This window comes from Prunus mume, linkage group LG8, assembly GCF_029339155.1.
Source record: "Prunus mume cultivar Tortuosa linkage group LG8, ASM2933915v1, whole genome shotgun sequence".
Taxonomy (NCBI): Eukaryota; Viridiplantae; Streptophyta; class Magnoliopsida; order Rosales; family Rosaceae; genus Prunus; species Prunus mume.
In genome coordinates, this window is record NC_142705.1 from 8057262 (window position 1) to 8081555 (window position 24294).

The following is a 24294-nucleotide window of genomic DNA, read 5'->3' on the forward strand; positions in this document are numbered from 1 at the left end:
GATCCAATGCAAACCATGGACAATTGTGATTAGCCGACTCAACGGTGAAATTTGATTGCTTTGTTTTTTTTTTTTTTTTTGTGTTTTTTTTTCAAGAAGTAGGGTACAATAGTTGATCTTCTGCTCCCAATAGCCAGAGAGAGGTATAGGTGGATTTTTTTTTTTTGGGTCAGAAGATGATTTTTGTTTATTTTCTGTTTTATTTTTTGCTGCGTCTTATTGTAAAATTAAATCAGAGAGTTATTTGTCCAAATGGAGCCCAATGCAATAGCGGTTTGATTTTGTCAGCCACCTGAGGTGTGACAACTGACATGATCAAGGAATCTACCAACCTTTGCTATCACTGGGTTGGCCCCCACAGCCTTATCCTTGGTCTTTGTAAATTTGTTTTTTAGCAACAAAAATTGTGATCCAAAAAAATAAAAATTATGTATTGAAAGCTCCAAAAGCAACGATGTCGGTGAAACGATTTCATATTTGATTCAACAACAATGTAATAGATCAAATCTTGTAAAATGTCATGCCAAATAAATCAAATTAAATTGCTAAAAAAATGGTTGTGGATTTATTTGGAAATTTAGGATATAATTACTTTGTATCTGGTTTTTAACATTTTAAAGTTAAGATTTATTATTTATGGTGTTCCAAATAGTGGAATTCTCAAAATTTCATAAATAAAAAAACCAAAAAAACTATTTGAGCTTCTGAAACTGTAAATTTAAGGATACATTATTAGTTAAATATTGAATGAGCGCCGAGATTTACAATTTGTGAAGATGGGTCCTTCAAGTCAACTGCTGGAGTATCTTTTCCATTTCTTGTTTCATCCAAATCCACAACAAATATTTGCAAGTTGATAAACAACCAAGTTAGGAAACGATGGGCAACTTCAGTTGGTTTGGTTATAAAACTGGGGGCGTCTCTTATGCGTTTACGAGGGTGACTTCAGATATGAACTTCCATTTGACCGAAACGGAAACTGCTAAAATAGTACAATATTGCTGTACCATTTAGCATTCGTCTAGTTACATTTCTCTTAAGTTTGAATCGCCCCACCCCAAAAGATTAAAAAATAAAATAAAATACTATAATGTACTGCTAAAATTACAACATATAGACAATTTAAAAGGAGGAAGAAATAAAAAATGCAAACGGAAAAGGAGTTTCATTCGTTGTTCTTGTTATCGAGGAAAGTCAACAAAAAGCCACTGACAATGCGACGGGCTACCGGATTAGGAATACAACGACATAACCTACCATCTATATATGCTACAATGCCTGATAAAACAAACTTCCCAATGCCCCATTTCCAAGCGAACTTAACCCTGGGTGCTGCCTCAGCAGGGTTTGCAGGCACAACTGCCTTTGCATTGTCACCCTCCGAATTCCATTTGATGCTGGCGATGAACTTATTCGCTTGCTTCCTCAGCAATCGAATGGCGAAGCTCACGAACAGGTGCTCACATAATGTCAGCACAGTTGGTCCGAGTCTCCACTCCTGTTGTAAAAAGTTTCTTAGTTACTTCTAATGGTTGATGGGGTGAACTCATGTAATGTAAGTGGTGAAATGCAGTAGGTAAAGTGAATTTTGCATGATAGTAATCACAATAGTATATATCTATTCGCAGCTAAGGAAAAAATCATGCAGAACAGAAATGAGCAACAAGGGTTGAGGGGGAAAGGGGGAACACTTACACTTTCACCTCGAAGATGACTCAAGGGGCGAGATGTAATTGAAGGATCTCCTTTTAGCAATGCCTTGCTCACAAGAAATCCCTTCACACGGTCCATAATCTCTTCTATAAGAGAACTGTTCGGGGGTAGGTTTTTGAGGTAAACCTAAGCATACACACACATACATTAGAATCTCAAGTAGAATACTTTCTGGCAATGAAACAAATTTCAACTAAAAGATTTGCAAGTAGAAATGTTTTCTGTTGCTAGAATTCAAATAAACTTCACTGCACACGGACTCGCCCATCATTACCAAACAAAGATTTCATGTGACCCTAACGTAAAATGTGTGCCAAACTTCAACACTCTAGCCACTAGACAGAGTGATAAGTCCTAAGACCAAGATAAAAACATGCATGAATGGGGTTTAAATTCATATCCAAGTATGCCTGAAAAACTTTCGGATTTATTTTAAGATTACCTGATTGTCGATGACCCTGACTCTCAAATATTCTTGTCTAAACACTGTGTCCAACATGGCTTGCAGGTAACCTTCAATATATAACTGCAGTAGTCCAAAAAAACCGATTGGTGATTAATCTTCAAAGGACAACATTTCATTCTAAAAAGAGTTGCTCTTTATTGGTTTTTGGTATTTCTTCTAATAATCTTTACAGTATTTACCTATCGATATTCACAACCTAAACCAGAATGCAATTTCAGTAAGTTACTAGGTTCAGAACTACACTGTTAAGAGGCGGAAAGAAAGGCAAGGGAAGGAATATGGCAAGGTTGTAATTTTATTACAATTTACGTTCAGGCATAGCTATCATTACCATTACCATTAGAATTTAGTACTCATTGCTTCACCAAATTGAGTCTGATCAAACTTGAGATTCAATATAAACTTTTCATAGAAAGTAATTCTATAACTCGTAATCAACTGAACTTGTCCTACTCATCTCCATTTGAATTTCAACTCGTGTCTTAACCTCATTTTCATATTAGTTCTCACTGGCGGATTCGTGTACGGGTTCAAAATGTTGGCACAATTATCAAAACCAGGTATTTAAGCCTGCTGGCATTGCCATTCTGGTATCAACTAGTAAGCTTATGTCATAACAGCTGTGCCCTAAAACATAGAAACTTTACAGCCTGAAAGCTTCCCATGTAAATGCCCCCAATATAATGTTAGAATTCTTACCAGAGGAATTTGAAAAAGGTATTACCTCATCAGCCGCAGGACTCCGGTCAAGCTTAATCTTTCTATCTGGGCCACCTTCCATCAAAGCGGTCCCCAGTAATGATGGCTCCATAGCCAATTTCAATATTCCTTGGTGAAATCCAGTCACCTTGAAAAAAATACCATTACAGCCAAAATGTGTCATTTCTTATTCAGATGTAACCAAACTAAGTGTGCAGCTGGTAATGTTAAGATTAATCCTACCACTCCGTTAAAACCACTTGCTTCTGCACCCTTCAAAACAGAGTCTGATATTTCAGTGATCGCAGCAAAGAGTACATTTGACCCCGCTGTTCTCAACTGTAAAGCCACCATAAAATTGATAGTTGGGTACGTCCAGGAGTTTGCAAACGTATCGGTAACTGAAAGAATATAAAACTTACAGATTTTCCTAGATCACCAAAATAGCGTTTTGTCCCTGAGAACCCGTTACCATCAATACATTTACTGATTAACTTGAAGGTACCTGATCCATAATGCCAAAGCAGGAAAAAAAAAAAAAAAAAAACATATTTCAAGTCAGATATAAAACAGAGGGGACAAATGACACAGCAGAGTCAGGACCGGACATAGTTATTCAAAAGACCTAAGTGCTTATATGGATGTGGAATTACAAGTTCACTCAGATAGGAAAAGACATGCAAAAGCAATCAACTTGATACATCTACCAGACCTGCAAATGCAACAATAGCCAACATGCATTTTATTCTAATAACGATCCACAAAATGCAAAAATACATAGCTCGAAGGTGATACTAAAATCTTTAATATGTTAGGCTTAATTCTGATTCTCATGTTGTCAATCACCTGTTAAGGTGAACTCTCTGACCTGTATCTTTGGCATACATTTCTACTCAATTCAAAGGATTTCACAAATTCCGTTACAGCTCAAGAAATCCAGAATATTATATGAATGTAATTTGGATGCACGTCTTAATTCCTCATGACATGTCAAAGGCATTTTGATCTTTGATCCTCACTTTCAAACAAATCCCTGAAAAGAAACTTTAACAAATTTGTCTTTCCATGCACTCATCTGTTAGACCCCAATCCCAGAAATGAAATCAAAATAAAAAAATAAAACAGAATTTATATTTTTTAAATGTCAAAGAAATACCACAACCAACCAACAAAAACCCAATCACTGGGCAACTAAAGTAAGAAACAAACAGGAGCCACAGGGGAGAATAGAAGGAAAAGAGGAACAACAGAAAAAGAATAATCAAAGAACTAAAAGTGTGAAAGGCATACCTAAAGTCAAACCTGGAAGATTTTTTAACCCACGGGAAGGATCAAAGAAGACATCAAGAGAGGATGAAGCCAAGTCATCAAAGATTGACACAAAATCTGGTGGAAGCAATGGACTTCCTTTTGCAATATAGATAGCCCTCATGGCATACCTAATAATCAATTTAGTGCTCAGAAATGAACAAGCATCCTACATAAATCACAAAACAAGACTGAATATGACAGGTTTACCATGAATAATGTTGTGCACATTTGATAAGTAATTCACGCATCGTTATCAGAGCATGAGTGACCATAACGCCGTTGAGCTCTACAACCTTATTTTTAATCGCAGGGACCTAAAGAAATACAAGAATAGGGGAAATAAATAGATGGAGAAACACTCGTGAAATCCAAGAAAGACAAAGTGATTTAAACATTTTAAGTGTAAGAAAAGAAAAGTTCCATAAGCATCTTGTGACACCTTTACTACACTGTGCAGTAAGGACCTTAGAGTCTCCTCAGCTGAACTGTAACTTGAATACGAGTCCCCAGGAAGAAAGTTCGCAAAAATCTACACAGGACATACAAACACAGGTCAGTTGCCATAGTATACTATAGATAAGGATGACCTTTTTATAAGCATAATTAAGACAATCTATAAAGGAATAAAATGAAAAGCATCTAACCTTTATCGGGTGAATCTCAAAATGATCAAAATAGTATTGCTGACTCTTGGAGTTACTAAGAGATGTTCTCCAAAATGGGACGATTTTCATTAATGTCTCCTCATCAAGATTTAAATCCATTGGCTGTGGAATACAAGACCAAGTCACAAATTCAGAGCTGCTACAGCCAAAACAGTAGCAGACATACTACTATCAAATCTAAAGGACACCAGCTGACATCTATAGAAGCAAACAGAACAAAAGGAAAGGAAAAAAAAACACATATACAAAGGCTTAAGAAAAAAGAAGAGTTTAACATAAACGATTAGGTGTAAGGTGACTGATTTTACCTGCAGAGCAATAGATGAGTATTTAACTTGTACAACATTGGAGCTGGTTGAAAGGAAGACAACAACAATTTTGAGTACACAGTCATTTGAGTCATTGTAGTCGGATTCATGTCTACGAAGCATTGCTGCAAACGGAGCCCCCACCCACTTGGGCTCCAAATTCACTGACTGCATTGATTTCAAGAAGGCACCACAGCAAGCTTATTTAAAGAAAAATGTCTAAACAAGCGTTGTATTAAAGCCCTTGAAAACAAGAAAAGAAAAGAAGATGACAGACCCTCAGTAAGTCAACAAGCATATAGAATAATACCTGTACACAGATCTGGCTAAATTTTTGCTCATGAGTAAAGAGAGAATCAAAGTTAATATTCCCAATTCTAGCAGCTAAGATTGGTGTGTAAGCTGATGGCTCCATATCATCTCCATCCTTCAGAATCAAATTGTCAGATATGTCACTCAGTTGAACATGGTTAAGAAAGATGACACTGACACTATAAATAGATATGGTCTCCATGTAAAACTCAAAAGGCAAGACCCTCGTTGCATATGCTCAAGAATAATAAAGTGAAACCTGAACACTGTCTAGTAAAATGGAGATAATATTTTCATATTGTCATTCATACTAAAAGCTCGCAATTGAAGTATTTTCTAAGACACTGCATCCTAGCCTCCACACATGCACGTAGAAAAACTCAATATGAAGCCATTCCTTTATTTTTTCCTCCATGTGTATGTGAAGTTCAAAAATTTCAATCAGTACTGGGTACAAGAACCATGAACTGAAGGAAATTCAGCAATAAAAGTCTAAGTTCCAACTAAAATATAAATATTAAAATTCACCGGTTGACTGGATCAAGAACAACCACCAGGAACTGAGCAACAAGTAACCAAGAGCGGTTTAATTATTATTATTTCTTTAACTTATCCTTTGACAAAGAAAACTGCAAACATAATACAAATGTGATTAAAATAAAAGGATCCAGGCAGGAGGTTGCATAATATCAATAAAAGGAAGTAGGATAGTAGGTAATACGGTGACCTAAGCGTTCAATATGACTCTTTTACTTGCCTTCTTTTCATGTTCAAGTAGGTGGATTGTGAATTGTGGAACTCTTAGTTGAATCTTCTCACATGAATGAAACATTTTATCTCCCTTGTGGCTCCTGGAAATCTCACAAAATCTCAAAACCCGGGTTGGACCGTCTGCATATACTTCGTACCCCACCTTCACCATCTCCATGGCATTTAACTCACCAAAATCAATCCTCTGGTCTACTGATCTTTTTCCCAATGGTAAATGAGATGCCAACCCACTCTGTTGCCGCAGTTTGTAGAAAGGCTTCCATGCCCGTACCTTATCCAAGTTAATTTCACGTAGTAGAAGACTATCTACAAGAAAAATTAAGTAGTTCACTAAGCTACACATTCAATATCAATAACGTTGAAAATAATGAACTAATGTGATTCATAAATTATGGGTACCCATGCTACAGGGATCCTTTAAACATTTTGTCCACATTGCACGTTGGTATGGAAATATTAAAAAAGCTCACTTCCGTCCCATAATTCAGCACAAAATGCATAAGGAAGCTTTTCTTTTCTAGAAAGAAAAAAAAAACACGAGAGATCTTGAAATGCATGAGAACACAAGTTTTTAATAGAATTAAGAAGTGTTAAATAAGTCATTTGCAAGCTTCATCTCCATGTTGATTATGACATGAAGTACGAAACAAAAATTATCATTTGCAATCTAATGAATTACTTCAAATTACTTATACAACACAAAAAGAGATTAACGGCTACCATTGATTCTGACAACCAACTTATGCGGAAGAGTCAAATCATCCCAAACATAATCAGTACCACTTTCAGATCCAAGAATCTCTGGCTCCAATGAATCCTGGAAAATTCAAGTAAATAATGAAAAGGAAAATTAACACACACATAATGGTTACAACTTGTATCTAATAAATTAGTAGTTGAGAAAATGTAACAGAACAACCTTCTGGTAGTAAGTTATAGATACATCATGCAAGCAATTCTCAATCCGATATGGTAGACTGACATTTGGAGGTTTATGGAAGCGTAAAACAAGAGTAGAACCTTCTTCCACAACATGAACAGCAGCGAATTCTGTTACACTGCTTTCTAGTGCTGTCACTTGGTCCATATGAGGCTTTTTGAATTTGAGGAAAAATCTTCCTAGTGATGCAATGCATACAGGCCCTGACCAACTTAATTTAGACTCATTCAATTGAAACTGAAGATATATTAGTGAATCATCATTAACTTTTCTGTGCTTTTTCATAATGTGCTCAAATAAACTGAAATCTCTCTTCTTGTTCATGCCATCCTGCAGCTGTAGAGTTGCCCTCTGCTTACTGTTTATGGGGATCATGCCCACTGAGTCATCCTTTCACAATTAAAAACGAGATAATAAAGTCAAAATACAATGCCAAAATAACATAAAAAGCATTAAATAAACAAACAAACAAATAAAAAGGACATGTGTTAAGAGAAAAGAAAAGAAAAGAAAAGGACCCTCCAGGAAATAACATTGAGAGCAAACCTGTAAATAACATTGACGAACTATGATACGTTGTTCTGACTCATTAACTACAACATGTCTTGGGACCATAGTTACTACTTGTGATGGTATAACCACTCTACTCAAAGGCGGTCCCGTGGAAACCCCAAGCTTTGTAATATATTTGACTCCAGATCCTTCCTCGACTTCCAAGCTTATCTCCGCAAGGCCTGATAAAGCATCCAAGTCGATCAGTGTCTCAGATGCATTATCTTCTAGCAATTTGAGACACACTTTGTTGGGTCTGAAAACAGAGGGCACATAAGATGTCCATAAGGCAATGACATAAAGGGATACCTGTAAAAATCATGCAATTAAAAAAATACGTTAACAATTATTTATCTTACTTTAAGAACCATGATCTGGTTGTCTTTGGAGGCAAATATGATCCAAACTCTGGAGGAATGCCCGAACCATAGTTCTCTGCTTCATCCCTACGCATAATTTATGGCTATCAAGTAGGCAAGATAGAGAAGTGCTCATCAATATAGAGGGACGAAGGGACTACCTAGAAAGAGGCCTCTTATTAGGCACATAGAAATAAAGGGTAAACTCTGTGTCATTTCTCAGGGAATATGATGTAAAGATAGCAGCCTGCAAATGGGATATAGAGATTAAATCCAACAAGATATGAACCAAACAAATTAGCCATATGATTAGCACACGTGTGCAGAACTCATACAGCATGCAGAACTTTAAATGAACAAATCCAAAATGTGTGTAATGCCCTGTTTACTAGATATGCATCACGAATGTAGTAGAAACTGACAGCCATTGCATAACAACCTCTAATGTTCCCCTGTTCCCTCGAGACAATCTTAAGGAAGCAAAATACTTTCCCCCACCAAAATCCAGATCAATGTCCAAACAAGGGACATCACTTTTCTGCTTCTGTAACTTTTTGATCCAGTCACTGCTGTTCACTGGTCTGCAGCTTGAATTATAAGCAGTCAAAGTAACAGTAAAGTAAATTATGGAAGGATTGGCATAAAATTCAACCATTGAACCACATGATATGGTTGATTGATTCCTGTCGTTGTCAGACCCAACAGTATAACATCGATCTGCACTGGGCCAAATAATGTAACTCAGAAGCTGTACAGTAAAATAACTAATGATAATCCCAGAAGACTCCCTTTGCTTACCTGATTCACTTAAAAATACATGTACCTCCGTGTGCAACAAATTGGATACGCGTACTGTAGGAAGAAGATAAATATCCTTTTGCTCTTGAAATGCAACTGGTGATTTGTTATTTTCGAGGACATCTGTAGACCGATTAGGTTGTACAACAGGAACATTTCTCCCAATACTTTGAACCAGAAAATGCATGTCAGAAATACTGGCCCCTTCAGATTTAAGGGTACACTGTGCAGTGCTGAAGGAACATTTCACCGACTCTGTAAACAAAGCATTCCGCACTCTGTAGCTTAATCTATCAAAAATTCCAGAGAGACGAACTGCCTTTCCACCTTTAAGATCATCTGACCATTCCACTGAAAGTGAATTCTTGGAAGTCATTAAGCCATCTGGAATTTCAGGTCTAAAAGACAACAAGAAGTTACCTGCATATCAGTCACCATGAAGTTTTCAGGGCAATAGTAAGCATCAAACAAGATAATGAAAAAAAGAATGTGGAGGAAACATTGCATGTCCTAGCTGTTGGACTATAGATCAGAGGAAAAGAGCAATGGCAACAAAATATATTATGCCCTTAGTAGGTTAACATGTCTATATATACTTTTAATAGCTAGAAAAAATCTATTGGCATCAAGCTTAACGCTCGAAAAGAACCAGTTAAATCTGACCAGATACCATATTTCTATTCTGACCAAAAAAAGAAAAAGAGTCCGCATTTCTGCAGCTAGAGCAGAAATAACAGAATAACACTGTGATTGGCCTCACAGGAGCCTAACTTTCCAGGTAAGGTTGCAATCTGATTATGAGGGCTGTCACTTTATTCTTCACTTGAATTAAGTGAGAGGTGTTAAAGGATATATGCAGCATAATATTCGTAGAAAGCATTCTACTACTGCCCATAGATGAGAGGAAAACCAACACAGACACAATAAAAAAGTTTGCCTCCATTAACTAATTATTTATGATTCAAAAGTGATGTAAGACAAAAGAGTTATACAGTTAAGACTAACTGATTGAGATTATGCATTTAATACCAAACTTTTGAAGATGCTCATGATAATGATGATTATGGAGGCATGCTAGCTAAGAAATATATAACACATGGACTCAAGTAGAAAGAAAATGAGATTCTGATTTAATTAAAATAACTGACATTGAGAACACATACCAAGACCTAAAGACATCAGTGCCTTCTTTCTTCCACCAGAAAGATTTAGAGCATCAAACATGGCCATGGAGTCATCAATTGTATCACCTGCATTTAGCATCACTGAAGCAAACTCATCTTCCTTCTGCTGAGCTCGTCGAAATCGTAGCTCCATAGGGAATCCAGTTTCATTATGTATTCTTATCAGAGGAGAAATAACAATTGACAAACCATCCTACAAATAAACAGAAACTAATAAGCAAAAAAGAAAATATAATCAAAATAGTGTGAGCATCTCTATTATGAACTCAAGGAAAAGCAGAACAATCGATGAAAATACCTCAGATTTTCTTGAAACATCAACAACAACAAATGGGCCAGGGAAAGTTTTTGAATCTGTTCAAGAAGGAAAAGAAGAAGAAAAAACAAGGAAAATGTAAATCCAAAGACAGGAAACTTAAAATGGAATTCTGAAATTATCACCAACTAGGAAACTCATTTGTTATTCAGTTCAAAGTTGAATTGTTTCTCATTTCTTTTAATAAAATTTGAATTTCCAAAAAGAAAAAAAAAATAGAAAACTAACATTTAAAAATTAGTTAGTTGGTGCAAATTTTGAAACTAAGCCAATTGGATTAAGAATGCAAGTAAGTTCATCATAATCACATAAAGCTAATGCCTTCGACCAATCTTAGCCTAACTCTATCCAGTAAGTTTGATATTAGAGTACTTCTTTGATGAATTGGCTTTATCCATAAAATTAATGCATACAAACGCACTTGTACGTAAGTATGACCAACCCATTCATATTTTCTACATTTCAGAAAACTTTAGAAGCGTATTTCATTTCACCAAAAACCTTGTAGAATTTCCGTCCACTATGTCCATCAAGTTTAAGAATTTATTCTCCACCTTTAGAATTTATTTGACTTCAAGAACCAACTTTATAACCAACTTGGACAAATGAAAGGAGAAAGAGAATTCAATTCCATTTTACTAAGAAACATAAAAGTTCAGGCCGTATCCATATGCTCGTAATAATAATCAAAGCTACTTTATTTCAATTAATGTATGACGGTCATTCATATAGTTTGTTTTAAAATTCATAAATTATACATTTCCAAATACTCTAGAAGCATATTTCACTTCACCAACAACCTTGCAGAATTTCCATCCACTATGTCCATTAAGTTCAAGAGTTTATTCTCCACCTTTACAATTTATTTGACTTAAAGATCGAACTTTATAACCATTTGCACAAAAATATAATTTGATTCCTTTTACTAAGACAACATAAAAATTTCAGGCTGTATCCATAGGAGAGAATAGAGCATACCTTGAAGTGACGTTATTTGCGTTTTCCAAGCAACTACTTGAGCTTCTATGAGAGAGACATCAATTGATTTAGTCACAAAAGATCTAGGAACTGCAAGTTGGATTGAAACAACTGAAGCAATCTCTGGAGGTTGATTTGCCAAATCCGAGCACCTTACAGTTAAGTAATAAATAAGATCAATCATTTTCTTTTTTGATACAATCCCAACTTGATTAATAAAATAGAAGAAAATCCAAGTAAGGTGGATGGATGAGAAGTCCATCAAATCTAGTTCAACAAAGTCAACCAATAACACATAATAGCACCCCAGAAGAATTAGACTAAAAGGAATGTCTTTAAAATGCTTTGACAAATAAGCACAAGGGAGAATTAGACTATCTCAAAAAAATAATTAGGATCACTCAATTTATCACATATATTTAAAATACATTGACATGAATGCAGACCAAAGTTTGCGTAAAAAGACCCTATAAGCTAAATTTAAGACTTTCCAACAATTAATAAACTTTTTGATTAATTGACTTAACTATGTGTTCCTAACGTCTTATTTCGTGGTGCAAGATATCAAGAAAATTAGAAGCGATAACATATGTCAGCCTGTGTCCTGAGCAATCCCATTACTTCACCATTGAAGTCACAAGCAATTCCGAAAATAAGCACACAAAACAGTTCAAAATTTAATTAAAACGTAATCAACTTCATACAATAACCTAATCAGTGTTCTAAAACATGAAAGCATAGAGCAAGGCGTTGTATGTCCAACAAGGCGAGGCGTAAGCCTCAAAGCGTTGAGGTAGAAGCTTTTTGAGACTTAAAATTTGTACAAGAAATAAATACATAGAAAAACCAATTGAAAGACAATCGCTCCTGCTTGTCATCCAGCCCTTCTTCTTTTCTTTCAAAAATACATATCAAACATTTTAGAAATTGCCATCTTCAAGCCCTCACACCAGAGCTAGTCGCTCTGCTATCATTCGTGCGGGTACGGTTCTCTCTCTGCCTCTCTCTCTACCTCCCCCTTTCTCTCTCTCTCTCTCTCTCTCTCTCTCTCTCTCTCTCTCTCTCTGAGAACAGTATACTCATTCTCTCTTAATAGTCTATTCATTGTCAACCGGTGATTCTGACTGATCTCACCAGATCTCCCTCAAGATTTTGCCATTAACTGATGGGTTCTTTAGATTTGGGAAACTTGGGTTTTATGGGTTTCTCGGTTCGAAAGAGAACTGTTGCAGTGATGCATTGGGTGGGTAAGGGAAAAATCTGCTTAGCCCACATAGCGTAAGCATCATGGAAAAAGTGTAAGATATGTAACAACGCATACGCTACATTGAAAAGCATACACTATTCGGGAAAAAGTGAAACTGAATGCGCTACGTCAAAAGCAGCCACCACCACGCTCTAAAGTGCGTCGGACCCACTATTTTTTTAAATATGGAACCTAATTATTTGATTTGCCTCCATTCAAGACTTCAATGATAAGGCAAAATTAACATCGATGTCTAGCATACCAAAAGCCAAACTTCACCCATGCAAAAGGATTCACATGACCAGTGTCGCATGCCTTAAGAATGCTAAAGCAATATTAAATTTACAACATAAGTGCCACACCCCATGTAAACTCATCATAACAACTTCCGAAATGAGAAATGTTTGATACATTCTGCATCTAGTTTACTGGAGATTCAGAACTTTCTCATTAATATAGAGCTCAAAACATGGTACACTATCATTAGAAAAATGGAAAATTTTGTTATGATATGTCATCTGATTCTGCCTTGAAAATGTGGATTAGTATAATTCATATTACGATGAGCTACCTTAAAATAACGGATGCAGACTGCATTCTAGAAACTGTTACACTTTGCTTGTCAAAGAAGTGACAGAGAAGGTCTGATCCTGACTGGTTCACCACCTGCCAGTGTAGAAAAATTGTAATAAAAGCCACAATCAGGATTGGATTTGTTGCAAGAAACTACAACAACAACTAAAAACTAAAGAGGGAGGGGAGCAAAGTAAAGAGAGGGAGGGCAGCAAAGCAGAGAAATGACGAACAGAAAACTCCACTTCAATGACAAGATATTGTTTGTGAAGTCAACAATAATTTATAAATAAGAGCTACTTACAAAAGATCCAATAAAAGTTCAAACCAAAGCCACCACAAACGAAGGACCAGTTATATGTAGCACCAATAGCAACACCTATTCCATTAATAATGTTCTAAAGGTATCCCCTAATGGTAACATGAACGTATGAAGTCTGTGATTCCAGGAAATTAAATGTAAATGCTAAGCTCTCAGACATATTTGATCAGACATCTTAAATTCTCTACATGCAGTAGGACAAATTCCATATCAATATCCAAATTCCCGACCCACACTACTGCCTATCACTAGTAATCCAAATGGAATTTGTATATAAATTCATGAACAATGAGGTTGATGGTTTATTAACCAAAGCATCTGGCTATTAGCAATTCATCAGAAGATTTATCAATTGGACTCCATTGGAACTCATGGGCTGCTAACCATAACAATAAGTTACCCAATAATTCACAGCCTCCCAGAAATTTTTTACACTCACTCAGTACAACCGTATGTGAGCAGATGTCAGTTCATGAAATTTAGGCAAAAGATTAGACAACACAAACATATTGTCAACTGTAACATGTTGATAAACTAGGATCTCACTCTCATAAGGCAGGTGATTGGCATAGAAACGAAAACTATTCTCCACAAGATACATGCAGGCCGGAACATGGATGCATATGAAATTCATAGTTATTGCATATTGACATATAAGCAAAAGTTACAAGCACAGTGGCAAACCTTGCAGCAATTGGCCCAAATCTTATTGCTTCTCACCGAATAAGGACCAGCTAAATTTAATTTCCCAATCACATAGAGAAGTATGTCCAGTGAAAGCTCGGAAAGGGATATATTCAACTGCAAATATTCCATATGAACACTTGGTTAAAATCTGGATATACGTAGGCAAAAGGGTGCTTACTTCGCCTCTGTTTTCTTTGTTTCATTGTATGGGTCCTTAATGACAAAATCATTCAAGAAACCAGAATCTTAACCTCTTTAGTTCTGCAGTGGATATGAACAGGTACTCCATGCGAAACAGCTTGTGATCCCTGAAGTTGGAAGCTAGAACGATAGAAAAGGCATACTTCAACTGGGTGGAGAAGTTCTCTCCTACATTTCAAAGACAATACAGGAAATGTACTGTAAGCTAACCAAATACAGAGTAAAAGCAACCCATTACAAAATAATAGAATCTGTACAACTTTATTCAGCATAAATACTCACCATAAGTTTTTTTGTGCATCAAAGTAATGTAGCACTGCAGTTGACATGCTTATAACCCTAGTTTTAGAAGGGAGAATTTGGACAGTAAGTTTGGTTTGGTCAATACAACCACAAAGGAGAGGAAACATGTCTTCTGTATGTACAAGTTCATGGAAAATGGTCAAAGAAATTTTGTCAAAAGTAACATCAATGCAAGGGAGTTTTCCACTTCTCACAGAAGTGTTCCTGTCATCTCTGAGTGCATCATGTTGCAGACTAGTTCCAGATGCCTCCCCAGGGTAACTATCCATCTTTATGTCACGAGCTACAGAAGCATTATGGAACACTTTCAACTTGAATGGATTTCCAGGCTTCCTAACAAACTCTGGAATTCCATCTACAAAAGCAACAGCAGAGTCACTCTTCTTGTTCAAAAGGTAAAAGGTCCTTTGAACCAATTGAATGTTGGGCTCCCAGTCAATGTCACCCTCAGAATTCTCAGGCTCACAAGAAATTGCTTTCCAAAGTGCCCACCCATTATCATTAGCGCTAGATAAGTCAACAAAACCAGATCCTGGACGGTAGTTCAAGCGCAATGGCTCCCCTAAATCATTCTTAGCATACAATGATATCAAGGAGAACCACGAAACTGATGACTTCCATCTCCCTTGGTTGTGATACTTGACCTACACATGAATTTCAGTATAGATGGCACATATCATGGAGCAAAACCATAAAGATAAAGAAGAGAAATCAATAAATAGAACCACAAAGTTGTATCAAAGCTGAGTAGTCAATTGCATAATGTCATAATTGCTTAGTTAAAATCTTCATTTGTAATAACTCTTTTTCAGTTTTTTTCCTTTTTTGGGTAAGGCTTCATTGATTACTTGATGTCATGCTACTTAATCTATCACCTCTTGTTTCTACGCTGCATTTGTCAGTCATTCAACTTTACAAATTGTATCTATCTTCCCACCTTCTGCCCTTAATTTTTTTCTTCTTTTATATCCTTACCATTCACCAGCTTTATCAGTGCTTATATATTTCCTATAATTCACATTCATATGACTTGTTTGTTCCGGCCTAGCACAATGGCTACCTCGACCTCTATAAGGATACATTACAGTATCCTTAATAAAATAACTCAAACTTAGGACCTATATTTACAGAAAAACAAAAACAAAAAAAGACCCAAAAAATAGGGCAAAAGCCACATAGCCGAGCATCCCGTCCAGATAGTGAATGCACATAAATTATCAGGTTTCCCTCTCAAAATACAAAACTAAGAGAACGACCAGAAATTTGTGATTTTGGTATCAGTATTTTGAACAACATGCTTGGAATATAATATTTTAGTAACAAACTAGCTGCAAACCCATGTCATTATGCAGAGAGCTACTTAGAAGTACATATTTAAGTACACTTTCTTTCTTTTTTAGTTTTTTGAAAATTAGTATTCATCGTGATCTAGCCAAAGAAATGTGAAGTGTCAAAAATACCATACCCTGAAAAGAGCCCTTTCTCCAACAAGAGAATAATGAACTACACCCACTAAATTGAACTTATTCTCCTCGCCCTCAACGGTGAAGTACATGTGTTGATGGACATCCTGAATTGCAACTATTGCACCTATACAGAGTAAAATATCTGTTAATCAAGTCCTCTCAGATCTGCAAGCAAGAGATGCTTTGCATCTTGGAAAGCTGATTACCGTTAGGAATCATCGTCTCCAAACTGTTTTTGAATTCCTCATTACTTGACTGGTGCCTTCTATCCGGTTCACTGATCATCTCCTCTTTGAATACTCCAGAGAAAGATGAAATCATAGACAAGAGCATCTGATGTAAAAAAAAGCAGAGTAGACCGAGTGACACATGACTTAGCAATTGTAAGGCACAAACAAGGTAATCACATGTTTTAATACTAGACAACGCAATAGCAGGATGAACCAATTTTCTAAAATAATATATCAAATTTAGAAAGAACCAGAGAAATATAGACTTGCTCACCTGTATTTCAGACAGAGATATTGTAATATCAAAACATGATATAGATCCACTTCCAACCCAAACCTCGTTTAAGCACAAAGAATCATTTAAAGGCTTCTCAACTGATATGACGGCACCTGCATGCTTCAGGATATAATTCTGATGAATTGGACGGAACGCCTCAGGCAGAGAATTATGTACAGAAAACTCTTCCTGTGGTCCAGGATCTCTTGAACAGCTTGCATCATTAACAGGATGAATCCTATCCCCATGATGAGAAAATTCAGCAGAACCTCCAGATACAACATCAGACGGAAAAACATTTGATGTGACAGAAGAAAAATGAGGAATTTGGATTTCATTTTCCACAATTTCTTGAAAGGCCTGAGAAAGGATTGACATGCGAGACAGATGAAATACGAGTTTTCTTCTCATGTTTGTCACATGAAAGTTCAAATGGAGATCAACCTCAAGCACAAGTTCCTGCATACCACCTGCAAACATAAACTAACTGTTTACATACATATATAGTAACTCAGCATCTGTAACATACAGTGGAGAACAGATGCATATACCATGTTCGTCTTCAATCATAAGAACACAAGAAAAATGAGAAATATTTAAGATGAAAGCTTCCATCTGTGTGATTTGGGCCTGTTGAGATGTACAGTGAGTCTCTTGCATATACTCCTGAACAGAATGATCATTTGGTCTGGTTGTATCCACAGATATTTCAGCTTCTTCGATGTGTTCATCAGATGATTGTAAACCAGATAAAAGATTTGCGAAACAATGAAGATACGAAGCAAAACAGTTGACGAAGGTAGCCAAAGCTGTTATTTCAAGGAAAAGAAAACCACCCTGGAAAAATTACCAGATTTCCATTACTGGAAAAATTAGAAGAACTGATTGCTTAACTTAGAAATACAGGGACTCAACTGAAACTTAATCCAAAGTTAAACGAGTAAAATGTATTTAAACCCAAGAAGTATAAAGAAGACCATTGATCCCTCTCTAATTCACACAAAAACAAAAACAAAAATATCACCTGAATTCCACAACAGATTGTTTGAAATTCACCACCAACAGAAAGTGATGACAAAAACGTATTTAGCTGATGTGCCCCATTCATAACATTCTTTGCTGAGTACCTTCCCATATAAATATTACCCAACACAACATTTATCAGTAACCAATGACCTGAGCCCGGTGGTGGTACATTTGAAGCAAATTCTATATCCTGAAGAAATCTACAGTCCTGACCATTTGAACTTTCAGAATTAGTGGTGAATGGAAGATTTTCCACGTGCACTGTTTTACCAACAGAAGTAGAGGTACCAGGTGCATTGCTAACATTATCTGAAGATAGGTAATTCTGAGAGAGGGGCAGTGAAAAATTGAATACAGAACTAGAAAGCGATAGTTCATATAAGCAATCACAAGATTGCAATAGCAGATCACTATGATCAGTACTTTTTCCCTTCTGATTCTTATATCTAAAAATTACAGACTGGATTTCTGATAAATTAGAAAGAACTTTCACTTTTCCTTCCTTCCAAGATAAATCAGCAGTTGTTTGGTGAATTGAAATTGAAATTCCACAGTCAGGCAAGTCATACTCAGCTAACTTTTTGCTACTTGAAACATCAGAGTTTCCTACAGAACTGTCCACATTACCACTGATCCTGGACTTGTGAAGAATTATAGCCACTGACTTGATTTTGAAGGTCCCATTAATTGAAAATAGGGAATTGCTATAATTCAAGGGAGCTCCATGTGCAGTTGTCTCCGCATTCTCAGGTTCAGAAATTGCAAATTCTTGCTTCGCAAACTTAAAAGGCAAGTAACTAATAGACCCAAAACTGCTAAATGAATATGATATCGCAGAAGATAAATTTTCAAGCACCTGTCAGAAAGAAAAATGGTATGAATGAAATCAACATATATCACAGACAAGTATTGACCCAATAATTCAAAAACTCATCCAGCTCCCAAATTATGGGTCCTTCGGAATAACAGTAATCATCATCACAAATATAAACAACAGCAAGAAGGCAGCAGTTGACGAGGTGCAACGAAACAACAGTGACAACAAGAATACTACTTTAACAGGACTAAGGTACAAAAGGAACCTGAAAGCAATAAAAATAATGTTACTAACGAAATCGAACTTGAACACAAGAAAGATACCTCAACATACCCAACATCAAAATAGTCTCCTAATTAAGTAAAGGTGACCCGTCTATAATTTTATTTTACTTTTAAAGACAAACGAAGTCTAAAATGGGTACATTCAGTAAAAAAAAAAACTAGGAAAACTGTATAATAATCAGTTCTAAACAAATATTCACAAACATTAATATCAAGACTAAAAACACAAATTTATTAGTAAGCAGCAAACAAGCACAATCACCTGAAAGAAAACATAAAACTCATCTGCATAAGATAAAATAGTGAATCCTTCAGCTGTCCCACACAAAGCTGCTGAGAAAGCAATAACACTTGTGCTAAATGAATGAACATACTCCCTGCACAACAAAATAATTCACTATCATGACAAGACAGATAATTTAGTCAGCAGGCTATGCAATTGTATTCTCTTCTGGATGTGATGGGTGGGGGAAATACAGGAAGAAGGTTCTCTGTTTCACCACATTTCTTATGATCTTCAAAAGTCTCACATACAAGGAAAGGAAAGTAAAGAAAAAGAGTAAAAAGCATTTTCACCTTTAGAAGAATTCGAAACATTAAGAAAATATTAAAAGAGGAAGAAGAAAAAACAAGACAACGTTCGTATAAATAAAATCCTCAATGCACTTCATAATTTAATGAAATTGATATACTAATAAAGAATGTGAAAACCTTAGATTACCACCGGTGAACAAAAGATTTAGCCTAAGAAAATTCATAAATAAATAAAAACCATAGGAATTCACCTTCTCTGTGTGAAGGATTTAGAGAATATAAAATATTAATGGAAAATAAGCTGTAAAGTTCAATAGAGCAACCATCAAAAACCTCTCTGAAAAAATTGGATAAAAGAGTGTGTGAGATAAAGCTATCAAAGCTCCAGGAGAACAAATATAACGAGAAACGAAGCAATAAAATCCTACCTGAAGGATAACAAACGCACAGTGATTGGCTTCAAACCTAAAATTTGGCTTTGTCTTTTTCCTGCTGAGTCAACCAGGTAAGCCTCTAAACCACCAACTCGTAAGTAAGAACCAAGAGAAATCCACTCCTGACATTGATACTTCCCACTATCTGATTTAAACATATCGACTATTAGAGGCTGCTCCAACCTGAGGCACTCTGGTTCTATATCATCAGGTCCTGAGGGCGCCACAAATGATTCCATATCAAATTGGGAAGTTGGCCAAACTGCAGCTTCAATGTTGCAAAAATCAAATGCAAGGTGAAATTCCTCCTGACCAACTTCATGGTTTATGTCTTTGTTTCCAACATCAAAATTCTTTCCCAATGAAATATGAATGTGAGGACCAGCTGCAAATATCCCTAGTTGAATATGTTTCTCTGGAAGTATCTTAAGCAATGTCATTTCTAATTTACTCGCATAGCACTTGTATTTGTTATCCTCACTAGCTCTTGGAGAATGTGACAGAACCCCTGATTGACTATTGTCCTCTGTCCAGAATAGAGCATGCTGTATTTGCTTAAGGAGCAGAGATATTGATAGTATCGACGAACATCCCAAAACTATGTTCAACTTTCCTAGAGTCAAAAAGAATTTCAAAAACCCAGAATCTGAATTTTTGAGGTCTGGATATGTCAAGAAGTTTTTAATTTCACACAGAAGGAATGGATTTTCAAAGTACTGGATCTCACTTTTTTCAAATTCCTTGCAAGCTGTGTTCCAGTTCAACCACATGTCTCCAAGATAATTTTTCAGAAGTGAGAGACAAGCACCTTCCACATGATCGGCATAACCAGTTTTGTAAGTTTCTGAAAGGGGAAAATTTTGTGCTGGCTCAGCCCACAAAATATTCTTCAAATCATCATTACTCTCCTTCCAATGTGCTTCCATAGAACTAAAATATGATTTTGAGCTGCTTTCCTTAACAGTAGCTTCCAAAAGAGACGAGGATCTAACCTTTAACTGCCCACAGGATATAAGTACAGACTGTTCACACGTGTTTTCTACATATTTTAACAACAGTGAATCAACTGAAAGACGAAATGAAAGGAAATCCGAGCAAGAGGTCCCAATATGGGATTCTAATTTCTCATTTACTGCAAGTTGAATTTCATTTATATGAGAAATAGTGATTAGAACATTTCCAAGGATCAAAATGAAGCAAAACTCTGTATATGGACCTCCAGAAACAGTCTTCAAATTCGCTTTTTTTGGCTCTTTGGCCAATACTTTCCTAAAAGTTAACAAGCGTATGATAAAGTGAATTATCTTGCACAAAACTCTCCAGGTAGAGGCTAGTATGAAAAGGATCTTGAGAAGGAAGTTGAAGTGAAATGTCACAAATGATTTTCTTAAACCATCTTTGGCACATTGAACATTTGATGCTGCTCTATGACGCGCTATTCTCCACGCCTGTGCAATAGCTTCAGCAGGCAACTCTTTCTCAATATCAGAAATCACCTTCATTTGGTTTTTAACAGAACTGAAAAACATCTTGTCCTGTGAAATTCTAGTAGCTGATCTCTTCAATGAGTGGTCATCAGAATATCCAATTAGTAACAGTAAATGCTCATAAGCATTAACATAACGTAGCCATAAACAAACAACAACAACTAATTTTTGCAACGACCATCTAGGGCCTGAAGTCACATTGTCAATTTTGCTTGCAGCTAGTTTCCATAGTTGCACAGCATTTCTTGAACAATGAGATTCTTGTGATGATGCTTTACCAAATGCTGAATAGAAGAAAATATCATCCGGAGAAAATGAAAAACGTAATTCTGGAATTCCAAGACTTATGTCCACAAGCTGAAGGTCATTCAATTTAATGCAAGTGCACAAATCAGACAATAACAAGACGTGTTTGAGCTGATCTGCCCTCTTAAACCCAACCTCAAAACCACTGCCCACTAGAGTAAAAGAGATCTCTTTCAAAGGTAGAAAGAGTGCACTAAATAGGCCTCGAAGAAGACACCCATGATCAAGATACTGAGGATCTGCATTAATATCTTTTAAATTCAACAAACAAACAAGTGAATCATTTAAGATGGGAACCTGCACTTGCACATTGATGTCATGCATTCGAAGCTGGCAGTGTTTAAGTATCAGATTGCTAAGGGTTGTCCTAAAGTTATTTGTTGAAGGAGAAGTGGCCAAGAGCTTTTCGAGAACACCACGCAAAGCACTACCCTGAATTCCAGTGAAAAGCCTTAGGGGTTGTATTGGAGATTAACGGTTCATCAGTCAAGTAAGCAAACAAGTTTTCACCTATCTACATGTGATAAGAGCGAAAATTTGAGATTAAAAACACTAACAACAACAATGCCTACCTCAGGATCAATCTCAGAAAGCTTCTTCTTCATATCTTCTGCAAATTTATCCCTCGGTTTCGGCCTACGTTCTACATTTCTCTCTTCCATCAATTCCCTTTCAATATGAAAAAAAAAAGGAAAAATCAAGCTCGCAAAAACCAAACAATGCAAAGAAGAAAAATAAAAATTGAACACAGGCGGCAAGCAGGAACAGTGACTTACCCAGATGATAGTGTCACAGTGACGCCTTGAAATTCGATTGAAAAGGCAGGGACGAACCAGTTCGAGAACCGAACGGTTAAGTGTTCGACAGTGACCTCTTTGAAGGAAAACTGGAACGATTCGTCGAAGAGCTGGTTGAGAACCGAAGTATCGAAGCGGAGGTTCTTGGCGACCGCATGGGAATTGAGAAGCCCTAATTTGAGTTCGAGGTCGGGCTCTTCTCGAAGCCATGGCCGTAGCAGAGAGGCTAGCTTCCGTCGGGTTACGTTGTTCAGGAACATCTGTGATTATGTTGTTATCTGACTCCAGGAGATGAGTGCTTTAGGGTAATCGTAGTTTCGCCATTAGAGAATTCGGAATTTTCTCGAGAAACAAACGGAAAATATTTGGCCTGACAAGGTGAAGTGAAGATTGTCGATGAGAGGTGCGAGTGTATCGGCGGGAAATTGAACTGAATCGGACAGCTTCTTCTTTATAGTCAGTTGGGCTTGGGCTTACTCGGAACCGGCTAGTAAATCAAACTTGCCTTGATAAAAAAGAAAATTTATTATAATTAAGAAAAAATAATATATTTTTTTTTTTGTCCATTGTGATAAAATCTTATTATTCTTTTATTTTTATATTATAATAATTAATTTTTTGGTGAAATTTTTTGTAATTACTTTGAATACTCATCTAAGTATATCTATATATATGGGGGAAAAGACAGAGAATAGTGAAACATTTAAAATACCAAAAAATGCATTTGGTTAATTCAAACATTAAGAATTGAAATTATTAATTAAATGAGTATAATATAGTAAATTTATATTTTTTCATATTAAAAAAAATCATATAATAGGTCATACTTTTATGGAACATAACTACCCATGTTATCTTTTTTTAATTTTAAAAATAAAATAAAAAATAAAATCAATGGCACATGCTTACGCAACATAGATGCTCGTGTTTGCTCTAATAATAATAAATGTAAGGTTCAATATGGAAATCTCAATCAATAAGCAATTTTCTTCCTTAATTAGGTATACACATCCCTCCAATAACTAATCATAGACACTATTTGTTCACCCGTTTGGTGTTTACTCTTGAGATGGAATGACAAAGTTCCCCACTGCCTTGGAAATCATTGACTGGTCAACAAGTCAGCTTTCCTTGGTGTATGAGCGTGTCACTGCTAGCAATGAAGATTCTAGTAGACTTCTTCTAGAATAGATAACTTGCGCCCCAAGTTACTGATCTCTAAAACAAACGATTGTGAATTTGGGTGAGGAACATCTTCAAAGTAAGTTCTTTTCTTGCCTCAGACTGGTGAAGACTTTCATAATTTATCTCAATATAAAAACGGTTGTTCTGGCCAAAATACTTGATAAGAAATTGGATTGTTTTAGGCAGAATTGCCTTTTACAAAACTATGAATAAACATATCAACACTAGAGAAACAAAAAGATAGTTGGAACTCCATTTCTGCTTAGGTGGAAGACTCTGATCCAAATTTGGATATATCTGAAATTAACAACTGCTCGCTTTGTAAATCGATACCGAAGTCCAATTTTGGCGAGCTTTAATCTACTTCAAACTTTGTGAGGCTTTTGAGTTGGTAGAACTGCGGCTTCTTCACCTGAAGAGGGAGAAGTGGCTGCTCTTGAGGACTTAGTGAGCTAGGGACTGCACTGTGAGATTTGTTGAGGTTTTCATGTTTGGGAAAAAACCTCAAACTCTGCTTGTCTTGGCTTTTGCTGAACCAAATTTGTAACGAGAGAGATCTCGTTTTAAATGACTTATTTTCTAAGTCTGAACTTTGGGAATTTTGATCTAAAGCTGGTTTCTCTTGGAGTTCGAGTGAGCTTTTGGTTGATTTCTTGTTGTTTGTTTGATTGATGAATTGTCTGTTTTCTTTGCCATGTTCACTCCTTCTTATATTTACAAGAAATGCTTAAGAGTGGGGTTTTTTGC

The 24294-nt window shown here is 36.2% G+C and overlaps 1 protein-coding gene across 2 annotated transcripts; it reads right to left on the reverse strand.

Moving 5' to 3' along the window:
• Positions 1–944: 944 nt before the first annotated feature.
• On the reverse strand, positions 945–22798 carry LOC103340251 (vacuolar protein sorting-associated protein, putative (DUF1162)). 2 transcript variants are annotated; one of them, XM_089042254.1, is made up of 36 exons: positions 22342–22794; positions 22138–22234; positions 19767–21997; positions 19067–19181; positions 17702–18559; positions 17229–17514; positions 16675–17147; positions 16377–16503; positions 16170–16294; positions 14684–15348; positions 14452–14569; positions 14198–14314; positions 13190–13284; positions 11373–11524; positions 10377–10432; positions 10058–10271; positions 8895–9314; positions 8536–8813; positions 8258–8343; positions 8097–8183; positions 7732–7993; positions 7165–7575; positions 6966–7062; positions 6232–6551; positions 5473–5589; positions 5163–5330; positions 4834–4956; positions 4629–4718; positions 4397–4503; positions 4169–4317; positions 3301–3383; positions 3122–3217; positions 2904–3026; positions 2156–2239; positions 1696–1839; positions 945–1498 (listed from the first exon to the last, which is right to left on the reverse strand). In XM_089042254.1, exons 1-36 carry the CDS (start codon positions 22620–22622, stop codon positions 1166–1168), a joined length of 9588 nt encoding a protein of 3195 aa, XP_088898380.1. In that variant the 5' UTR covers positions 22623–22794; the 3' UTR covers positions 945–1165. The 2 variants fall into 2 exon arrangements, with proteins under 2 accessions (XP_088898380.1, XP_088898381.1); XM_089042255.1 differs by lacking the exons at positions 945–1498; positions 1696–1839; positions 2156–2239; ... (7 more) ...; positions 5163–5330; positions 5473–5589 and having other exon boundaries at positions 6290–6547; positions 22342–22798.
• Between the last annotated feature and the right edge of the window lie 1496 nt (positions 22799–24294).

Bases quoted from the DNA above. Each gene is read 5' to 3' on its own strand.
- LOC103340251 (XM_089042254.1), bottom strand. From the start codon at position 22,622: ATGTTCCTGAACAACGTAACCCGACGGAAGCTAGCCTCTCTGCTACGG. The intron at 10,433-11,372 runs GTATGCTCTATT...CTTCTTGAACAG, and splicing joins GCAAATAACGTCACTTCAAG to ATTCAAAAACTTTCCCTGGC. The intron at 5,331-5,472 runs GTATTATTCTAT...AAATCAATGCAG, and splicing joins TTAGCCAGATCTGTGTACAG to TCAGTGAATTTGGAGCCCAA.